At 41.8% G+C, this 11,251-nt stretch overlaps 1 protein-coding gene across 1 annotated transcript; it reads left to right on the forward strand.

Moving 5' to 3' along the window:
* Nucleotides 1-212: 212 nt before the first annotated feature.
* has1 (hyaluronan synthase 1) lies at nt 213-10,990 on the forward strand (the record flags this gene model as incomplete). The annotated part of the gene is made up of 8 exons (XM_080427127.1): nt 213-321; nt 1,893-2,091; nt 2,871-3,079; nt 4,298-4,479; nt 5,731-5,956; nt 7,296-7,428; nt 8,806-9,138; nt 10,648-10,990. The coding sequence occupies 8 exons, from the start codon at nt 213-215 to the stop codon at nt 10,988-10,990; spliced, it is 1,734 nt and encodes a 577-aa protein (XP_080283253.1).
* Nucleotides 10,991-11,251: the final 261 nt, after the last annotated feature.

Consider the following 11,251-nt stretch of genomic DNA (forward strand, 5'->3'; position numbering starts at 1 on the left):
TATTTCAAAAATATTTTTGTCCCAGGGACCCCCAGAAGCACAGATTGATTGAGTTAAAAAAAAATGTTGGCTTTAAAAAAAAGCACCGTGAGTTGTGGAGAAGGAGGTATTCCGCTCCCCTGTATGCCCTGCACTGTGTATTGTGTGGAAGTGACTATAAAAGTGCTTCTGATTCTGATCATGTCCCCAGATACCAGACCGCCGCCACAGACATGGAGCTGAAGCCGCTCTTACAGAAGCTGGGCTCTGTGGTCCGCGCTTTCTTCACCTTCCTGTTCGCCCTGGTGGTCCTCGGGGTGATGGTGTGGGCCTACGTCAAAGGTAGGGTCTTTTACAGTGGTGGGGAAAAAGTACTCAAATTCTTTACTTAAAGTAAAAGTACCAATGCTGCGATGTAAAAATACTCTGTTACAAGTAAAAGTCCAGAATAAAAAATGTACTTGAGTAAAAGTACAAAAGTATTGGCATCAAAATGTACTTAAAGTACCAAAAGTAAAAATACTAAATATTTGAAAATAGCCGATCTACAAGCTCACAACGCGTCGCGATGCGACGCATTGTGAGCTTGTAGATCTGCTATTTTCAAATAGCCTAGGTTTAAAATAGGTTCAAAGTGGTTAATGTATGTTTCATTATATCATAATTTATATCTGAAAAGTAACTAGTAACTAAAGTTTTCAAGTAAATATAGTGGAGTAAAAGTACAATATTTGCCTCTGAGATGTAGTGGAGTAGAAGTAAAAGTATTGGAAATTGGAAATACTCAAGTAAAGTACAAATACCTCAAAATTGTACTTAAGTACAGTACTTAAGTAAATGTACTCCACCACTGGTCTTTTATGTGATTTTATAGAGATAGATGCCACGTTATAGAGGCCATGCAGGTTCATTGTTTTACCTAAGGGATCCTTGAGAGGGTTCATATAGCATCAAATTCAGTTTAACCACTTAAACTGATGCAATGCAACATATTGTGAACTTGTAGATCTGCTATTTTCAAAAGCTGCTTATCCCATTCAATCCAGCAACGCATGTGTGTAATTTTCAGATTTCTTTGGCTATTCAAAAATAGCAGATCTACAAGCTCATAGCGCGGCACCGAGTGCACCGCGCTATGAGCTTGTAGATCTGCCATTGTTATTTTTTTTAAATCGTGAACAATTTTGCAAACTCTTTGAATATATATATAAATATATATATTTTTTAAGCAAACATTTGTAACTCAAATCTTTGCTCCTGGGGGGGGGGGGGGGGGGGGGGGTCCCTGGAACAACACATTTTGAGATGGGGGTCCGTGGCCAAATACATATCTAAAAATGCTTTCCAAATCCAGTATCCAGTATGTTGCTATATCAGTGGTGCTCCAACTTTTCCATGTCAAGGACCCCCAAAATGATATGTATTTGGCCGCGGACCCCCATCTCAAAATATGTTGTACCAGGGACCCCCCAGAAGCAAAGATCAGAGTTAAAAATGTTCGCTTTAAAACGTATACATAATATTCAAAATTTTCAAGATTAAAAAAAAAAAAAATAGCAGGTGCTATTCGATTGTTGTTGAGCTTATATATCTGCTATTTTTGAATAGCCAAAGAAATCTGAAAATTACACAGATGGGTTATTGTCACTCTGGATACTAGCGTCTGCTAAAATGCCTAAATTGAATAAACTGTTCTATGTTTAGGTTTCCAGCTGGCCACCTCCTATACGGCATCGTGTCCTTCAGGGTGTATTATAAGTGTATTATAAGTGTATTATAAGTGTATTATAATTATATGTGTATTATAAGTGTATTATAAGTGTATTATAATTATATGTGTATTATAATTGTATTATAAGTGTATTATAATTATAAGTGTATCATAAGTGTATTATTTGTGTATTATATGGCAGGTTTCCAGCTGGCCACCTCGCCCTACGGCATCGTGTCCTTCGGTGTGTACGGTCTGCTGCTGGGCCTTCACGTCCTGGTGCAGAGCTTCTTCGCCTTCATAGAGCACCGCCGCATGAAGACCCTGGAGGAGCCCTGCACCTTCACCAAGACGGTGGGCTTCACCATCTCAGCCTACCAGGAGGACCCCGCCTATCTCAGGCAAGAAACACAGCCAATAGAACGCAACGATAGAATTGACCCTAAAAAAAGAAACAACATTTGAGTTAACCTTTTTAGACCTGTGTCATTTTTAGATTTCTTGGGCTATTCAAAAATAGCAGATCTACAAGCTCACAGAGTGCCGCGCTATGAGCTTGTAGATCTGCTATTTTTGAGGGGAAAAAAACCTGAACATTTGTGCAAATCTTTGAATATTATGTATTTTCTTAAATCGGACATTTTTAACTCAAATCTTTGCTTCTGGGGGATTCTACAAATGTCTTCTAAATCCTAATTTTATGTCGCTATAATATCAGTGGTTCTCAAACTTCTTCATGTCTAGGACCCCCAAAATGATATGTATTTGGTCGCGGACCCCCATCTCAAAATATGCTGTTCCAGGGACCCCCAGAAGCAAAGATTTGAGATAAAAAATATACAAAGATTTGCACTGAGTGCCGCGCTATGAGCTTTTTCTTTTTAACACAAATCTTTGCTTCTGGGGGGGTCCCTGACACAAAGCATTTTCAGATGGGGGGTCCGCGGCCAAACACATATCATTTTGGGGGTCCTTGACACGAAAAAGTTGTGAGAACCACTCCTATATAGATAAATGAACTCTAACTATAACGTTGGATGTCATCATATCATACAGGGAGTGCCTGAGCTCCATCCTATATATATATATATATATATATATATATATATATATATATATATATATATATATATATATATATATAAATAAATTAACTCTTGGATGTCCTCATATCATACAGGGAGTGCCTGAGCTCCATCCGGGCCCTGAAGTATCCTCCTGAGCTGCTGCGTGTGATCATGGTGGTGGACGGGAACACGGAGGACGACCGCTACATGATGGAGATGTTCAGGGAGGTGTTCCAGGACCAGGAGCCTGGATGCCTAGTCTGGAAGAACAACTACCACACCTGGGACCCCGTCAAGGCCGCGGAGGAGGCCGGGCTCAAAGGTGAGCTGGACAGACCTTTACTTATAAGGAACAAGTACTCAAATGTTTTACTTAAGTAAAAGTATCAAAACTGCAATGTAGAAGTACTCTGTTGCAAGTAAAAGTCCGGAATTCAAAATGTACTTGAGTAAAAGTACAAAAGTAATGGTATCAAAATGTAGCCTGGTAAACCCCCCTCCCTCCGGAAATTTCATTTGCATTTGATTTCAGGAAGGAGTCTGGCCTACAGGCCTGTGTGTGAACAGCGTTTTCCTAGGGAGTTGAAGGCAAGGGGGCGGGGGTCCGGGTGGGGAGAGAGCCTGGCTGTGTTGACGGACAACGGATGCACGCTTATGAGAAACAACAAAAATAAAACCTGGCGAAACAGTTGCGTGCATTAGTGCAAGATGAGGATAAAGGAAACATTCAGTCTAAATGTCCAGTTTGCTAATTCACAACCACTAGGCCTACTACCACTTTTGTATTTGAAACTTTAAATTTCTCTAAATATTATAAACTTTCACGACAGCCTAAGTACAAATATCATTTATGAAAAGGCTACTATAGGCTACAGTGAAGTCGGACTGAATGACTGAAACGTTTTTTTTTTTTTTTTTTTTACTCTATTGGTGTTTTGTTGTAGGGGATTATCTGGTGCACATGTAGGCTATCTGTTATGAAAGAGAAATTGTATCTTGAGTGAAACGGCTAGTTTCCATATACATTTCCTTTACAGATTACAAATTCCTTACATTACAAATCCTTATAAGCTATATATTTCTGGGATGCATAGTAGCTGAAACTCCACAAGATATTCCTCTACACTTATTTTGCCTTCAACTCCCTAGGAAAACGTTGTTTGCGGCCTGTATGGGCAATTTGGGAGCTGGGCTGGATTAGTACCGTTGACTGACAACCCCTTCGGCCAATCAGCAGTTCGATCTACAAGCTCACAACGTGTCGCGATGCGACGCGTTGTGAGCTTGTAGATCAGCTATTTTCAAATATTTGATGACTACAAGTACTTGATGACTACAAGCTCATTTTCGTATAGCCTAAGTATAAAATATGACTAAAGTGGTTACTGTATGTTTTGTAATAATAATCTAAATCTGCCAAAAACGTAGTCAAATAATTGTATCGTAGTGGAGCAAAAAAAGTATAAAGTGTTGTATATAAGTAAGTAGAGTACTTGAGAGAATGTATTTATTTGTAGTTCCTTCCCCTCTCTGCCATCAGCTCCCGGGGCCGGGGAGGACGGCGGCGCTGGCTATATGCTCGGGGAGGATCCCCAGCGCCGGGAGGTGGAGCAGCTGATTGGCTCCAAGCAGTGCGTGTGCATCATGCAGAAATGGGGCGGCAAGCGGGAGGTGATGTACACGGCCTTCAAGGCCCTGGGCCCCTCCGTAGACTACATACAGGTACTGTCATTTATTCTAAAATGTACTTTCCTTTCCAAAATAACACATTTTATGACCTTTTCTACTGATACTCCGCGGTGGAAAAAGTATAGATATTTTACTTAGGTAAAAGTAGCAATACCACAATGTAGAGATAGGCTGTTACAAGTAAAAGGCCTGTGTTCAAAATGCTACTTGAGTAAAAGTACAAAAGTATTGGTATCAAAATATACTTAAAGTACCAAAAATAAAAGTACTAAAATGTTTGAAAATAGCAGGTCTAGGGGGTCTCCATTGAGTGTCCTAGCGGAGATTCCACTGGTAATCAAATGTATTGGCTTATGAATGTGACAAAAACAACAAAATCTCCATGAATTCGAGGCTTTGTGGGGATAGAAAATAGGTAATTTTTTGGGTGAACTATCCCTTTAAGTAAAAGTAAACATTCACCATAACAATGCTACTGTTTATTAACATACAAAGCTGAGCTCCGTCCCTCAGAACAACTTGTGAATGAGTTAGTTTTGTTGTGAGGAGTTTTGTTTTGACTCAAACGTCCTCCAAGCCTGGTTAAGTCGTTATCTCCACGTGTTTAAAGCGTTGTGACAACTCACCTCTGTTCCTATAAATGACTGTTTAAGCCACGGCTCGCATTCACTTTAATTTAAAACAAATAATTTCAAAGAGCACGTCACCCATTTTCAACCTTATCTTCACGTGATTGCTCCGTGAGCTTTGAGCTGGCACAGTGTCTATTTTTAAATATAGCCAAAGTGTAAAATAGAGTTAAAGTGGTTCAACTGATTTTGGTGCTATATTAACCCATTTAGCTGGGTTTTCTGGAAAACCCCTGGGTCACCAGCACCACTGCTTCATTGACAGTGGTGGTAGAAGTACTCACATTTTTTTTTTACTTACGTAAAAGTATCAATACTGCAATGTAGAAATACTCTGTTACAAGCAAAAGTCTTGATGTCAAGTCCAAGATCAAAATGTACTTAAAGTGCCAAAAGTAGAAAGTACTCATTATGCAGTATGTCCCATTTCACAAGTTGTCAAATGCAGAAAAATCTTTTGAAGATTGATCTACAAGCTCACAATGCAACGCATTGTGAGCTTGTAGATCTGCTATTTTCAAATAGCCAAATTCTATATAGAGCTAAAGTGGTTAATGTATGTTTTGTAATTCTCTCTCTCTCTCTCTCTCTCTCTCTCTCTCTCTCTCTCTCTCTCTCTCTCTCTCTCTCTCTCTCTCTCTCTCTCTCTCTGTAGGTGTGTGACTCAGACACCAAGCTGGACCCCATGGCCACGCTGGAGCTGGTGAAGGTCCTGGAGAGCGACCAGAAGTTCGGGGCGGTGGGAGGAGACGTGATGATCCTCAACCTGAAGGAGTCCTACGTCAGCTTCATGAGCAGCCTGCGCTACTGGATGGCCTTCAACGTGGAGCGGTCCTGCCAGTCCTTCTTCAACTGTGTCTCCTGCATCAGTGGACCCCTGGGTGAGTCAGTGGACCCCCTGGGTAAAAGGAGGAAGAAGGACCCTTGTCTTGCATACATCTCTCCTGTCTTTCTGCCCTTGTTTTTTTCTGAAATAAAGCATATGGGGTCGTGTCTCCGGGACATTTCATTTTTAAAATGTATTTCTATGGTAAAAAATGCGATGGAACGCTCCTGATCCCTGCAGTACAGCATCACGTTGCAGCCATTTCTTGAAGTTCCCTGGGCACTTCAAGCTCAATATAGCTATCAAACCCTAACCCAACCCTAACCCTAAGCCTAAGCTTAACCTCACAAACACTATGCCTAAACCTAACCTTAACCTCACAAACACTATGCCTAAACCTAACCTTAACCTCACAAACACTATGCCTAAACCTAAACCTAACCTCTCAAACACTATGCCTAAACCTAACCTTAACCTCACAAACAATATGCCTAAACCTAACCTTAACCGTACAAACATTATGGCTAAACCTAAACCTAACCTCACAAACACTATGCCTAAACCTAAACCTAACCTCACAAACACTATGCCTAAACCTAACCTTAACCTCACAAACAATATGCCTAAACCTAAACCTAACCTCACAAACACTATGCCTAAACCTAAACCTAACCTCACAAACACTATGCCTAAACCTAACCTTAACCTCACAAACACTATGCCTAAACCTAACCCTAACCTCACAAACACTATGCCTAAACCTAACCTTAACCTCACAAACAATATGCCTAAACCTAACCTTAACCTCACAAACAATATGCCTAAACCTAACCTTAACCTCACAAACAATATGCCTAAACCTAACCTTAACCTCACAAACATTATGCCTAAACCTAAACCTAACCTTAACCTCACAAACATTATGCCTAAACCTAAACCTAACCTTAACCTCACAAACATTATGCCTTAACCTAAACCTAACCTCACAAACACTATGCCTAAACCTAACCTTAACCTCACAAACATTATGCCTAAACCTAAACCTAACCTCACAAACACTATGCTTAAACCTAACCTTAACCCTAACAATAACCTTACAAACACTTTGCCTAAACCTAACCTTAACCCTAACCTCACAAACACTAGCCTCAAAACCACACCCACCTGGGCAAACCACAGAGAAAGGAGAGAGTCCACATGATATCCAAAGCGTTACAAAAAAAATGCTTCCTGTGGACGACGTGGCCCCTAAAAAAAAATGCCAAAAATAAATCTCCTAAGAAAAATGTAAATACTGTGTAACACATTTAAAAACATATCTATAGTCAGTGATGTCACATCGGCTGGCAGATGGATTGTATAACTCTGTGTCATTTTGTTGCTTGCCTCTGCAGGTCTGTACAGAAATGACCTGCTTCAGCAGTTTCTGGAGTCCTGGTACAACCAGAAGTTCCTGGGAACTCACTGCACCTTCGGCGATGACAGACACCTCACCAACCGCATGCTGAGCATGGGCTACGCCACCAAGTAGGTAGCAGCTAGGAGCTAAAATTACCCTACGGCGGAACACTGCCATCGGTGACACAGCTATAGGCACTGTCACTGTTCTCGTTATGTAATCGGCCCCGATCGCAGATCGACCAACTTCAGCTAAAACTGCAGTTGTTTTGTATAGTCCGCTAAATCAGTGGTTCTCAACCTGTGGGTCGGGACCCCCATGGGTTTTTTTGGGGGGTTTTGGGGGGGTCCCCAGGCCCAGATGACAGTAAAGTGGACAATTTAAGGACTTTGACATTTTAAGACTTTTTTAATACCTAAAATAAGACAGCAAAGAAAAATACCATTATTGCAATAAAATCATCAATTATCAACAAACTAACTGGTCAACCATTGGCCAAATTGTCCAATAATATAAAAAAGAGGCAAACATTTTGAAAATAGCAGATCTACAAGCTCACAACGCTTATGAGCTTGTAGATCGGCTATTTTCAAAAATTGTATCTGTAGAACCGAGTCAAACTAATTTATATAACATTAAAGGAGTAGTTCACCCAAAAAATTACTTATTTTATATCAATTACACACCCCATCATGAAGCATTGAATTCAAGGATATTTTTTCGTATTTCACCCATTCCTAAGACAATAATTTGATTACCGGCGGAAAGATACTAATGTATCTGGTAGGAGACACAATAAAGTAGACTCTTTGTGTCTCCTACCGGATACACACCCGGTCATCTAATTATTGGCTTAGGAATGCGACAAAAAAAAAAACTTGAATGAAAATAAGTAATTGTTTGGGGTGAACTACTGTAATCCTTTAATCCCAATTATTTGATTATTTGACAATCAATCATCAACTAAAACGTTAAGATTTCTTATAATAGAAAACGTCCAAAGGTTCCCATCGATCCATCGTCTTTGTTCAATTTATATTATATATATATAATATATATGTAACTATAATTAAGGGAGCAGTTTACCCAACAAATTACTTATTTCATATCAATTACACACCCCATCATGAAGCATTGAATTCAAGGTGATTCTTTTGTATTTCACCCATTCCTAAGACAATAATTTGATTACCGGCGGAAAGATACTAATGTATCTGGTAGGAGACACAATAAAGTAGACTCTTTGTGTCTCCTACCGGATACACACCCGGTCATCTAATTATTGGCTTAGGAATGCGACAAAAAAAAACAAAAAACGCATTGAATTCAATGGTGTGTACTTGAATGAAAATAAGTAATTGTTTGGGTTGAACTACTGTAGTCCTTTAATCCCAATTATTTGATTATTTGACAATCAATCATCAACTAAAACGTTAAGATTTCTTATAATAGAAAACGTCCAAAGGTTCCCATCCATCCATCGTCTTTGTTTACGTTTTTCTCAGATACACGGCCCACTCCAAGTGCTACACGGAGACGCCCGGTGGCTTCCTGCGCTGGCTCAGCCAGCAGACCCGCTGGACCAAGTCCTACTTCCGCGAGTGGCTGTACAACGCCATGTGGTGGCACAAGCACCACCTGTGGATGACCTACGAGTCCATCGTGTCGGGCGTGTTCCCCTTCTTCGTCACCGCCACCATGGTGCAGCTGTTCTGGTGCGGCACCCTGTGGGACATCCTGTGGGTGCTGTGCTGCATCCAGCTCATCGGCCTGGTCAAGGCGGCGTACGCCTGCGTGCTGCGCCGCGACCTCATCATGGTGTTCATGTCGCTCTACAGGTACGTTCCAAACCGCCCCCCCCCCCCTCGCCCCCCCTCAGGTCTTCAAGTGCTGACCTGCTCGAGGTGCCTACAATGCAAGCCCACAACGCGTCGCAGCGCGACCCGTTGTTAGCTTGTAAGATCGGCTATTTTCAGAGCACAACACCCGAGCGCAACCGAACATAAAACGACTGGTCTTGTAGTTCTACTGGATCTCTTCTCCACTAGATCCCTCCCTAACATTATAGTCTAGTTTTTATTTGTTGAAGAAATTGTCAATATATTTAGTCTTGGTTTTAGTCATCATAACGTAGTTTTTATTTCGTTTTTTTATTTAGTATTCGTCAGTGAAAAAAGGAAGGCGACGAACATTTTTTCTCCATAGTTTTAGTCGACGAAATCAACACGGCTACAATTACATGTATAAAGAACACGGTGAATCAGCATTCTGTTTCTATGGGCCGACGGCGTGGAATAAACTCCCATTACACCGTATTAGGTGTAAAAGGCAGCCTCTGTGGATAGCTTTAAAGCACAGCTCAACACCTACTTCTTCACTCTTGCTTTTAGTAGATTTGTTGGTTGATTCTTAAATCTCTGTGTTGTTATCCATGTCCTCACTGTTTTGCCTGATTTACTGCCTTTTGCTATTATTGTCTCCGCCAGGCCGTAAGGCATGGCGAGAGAGTATGTTTTACCCCCTGTCCGTGTGTCCGTCCGTCCGTCCGTCCGTCCGTCCGTCCGTCCGTCCGTCCGTCCGTCACCAGCTAATCTCTGGCACCGTTGGCCCGGTCGCTGCGAAACTGTGCACACACACTCCCTGGATGCCAATTCAGAACATTTGCCCCAAATTTTTCACATGGGCCTGTTATAGCGCCACCAGGAGGCCGATTTGTGCAAAACCAATTTCTTTATATTACTCCTACAGATTTTATCCAAAGGTCATGCAAATCGGTATACAGTATCTCTATAGTCATGTGATCAACACGGATGTGTCCGATCTCCCATATTCCATCCTCATTGGCTAAGGCTGGCTTCCAAAGTTTGCAGGATTGCTCCGTTTTCAACTAAATGCCTCAAATTATGCACTCAGCTTGCGATTTCCGTGAAATTTTACACGCACATTCCCACTAGGCTGAGGAAGAAATGCCACCCCTTTCACATTGGCCTGTTATAGCGCCACCAGCAGGTCTAATTTAGCTAAACACATTTTAGGAACAAAATGCCTCAAATCATGAATGCAGTGTCCGATTGTCGTGAAAGGCCTAAGAAGAAACGGGCACCCTTTTCACAATGGCCTATTATAGCGCCACCAGGAGGCCACAATAACCTACCTGACCTGGCGGAGACCTGTGCTCCGAGGAGCACTTTTTCTAGTTTTAATGTTGTTTTAGGCTTTGTTAAATAGTTAAATTAGTTGTAATTGTAATTGTATTCTTGCTCTGTAAAGCACTTTGAGCTGCATTTCATGTCATGAAAAGGTGCTATAGAAATAAAAGTTTATTGTTATTATTATTATTATTACAGCGCCCTCTACATGACCAGCCTGCTGCCCGCCAAGTACTTCGCCATCCTCACCATGAACAAGAGCAGCTGGGGCACGTCGGGCCGCCGCAAGATGGTGGGCAACTACATGCCGCTGCTGCCGCTGTCGGTGTGGGCGGCCATCTTGCTGGGCGGGCTCTGCTACACGGCGTACCGCGAGAGCCAGGAGGGCTGGTTCACGGACGCTAAAGTGGAGGAGACCAAGTTCCTGGTGTTCGGCTGCGCCGCCTACATCCTCTACTGGACCGTGATGATCTGCCTGTACTGCGTGTGGTTCCGACGCACCTGCAGGAGGCGACGCAGGACGTATAAGATCAACGTGTAAGCCCCGCGGAGGACCTCGGCGCCAACAAAGACAAGCGCACTCCGTCTATTTGAAGGAGTTGTTCACCCAAAAAGTGGCTTATTTTCTATCAGTTACACTCCTTTGTGTCTCCTACCGGATACATTAGCCGGTAGGAGACGGTAATCAAATTATTGGCTTACGAATGCGAAAAAAAAAGAAAAAAAAAAACACGAATTCAAGGCTTCATGGGGTGTGTAACTGATAGAAAATACGATTTTTTTTGGGTGAACTACTCCTTTA

This window comes from Gymnoscopelus braueri, assembly GCF_963280865.1.
Source record: "Gymnoscopelus braueri genome assembly, chromosome: 4".
Lineage (NCBI taxonomy): Eukaryota > Metazoa > Chordata > Actinopteri > Myctophiformes > Myctophidae > Gymnoscopelus > Gymnoscopelus braueri.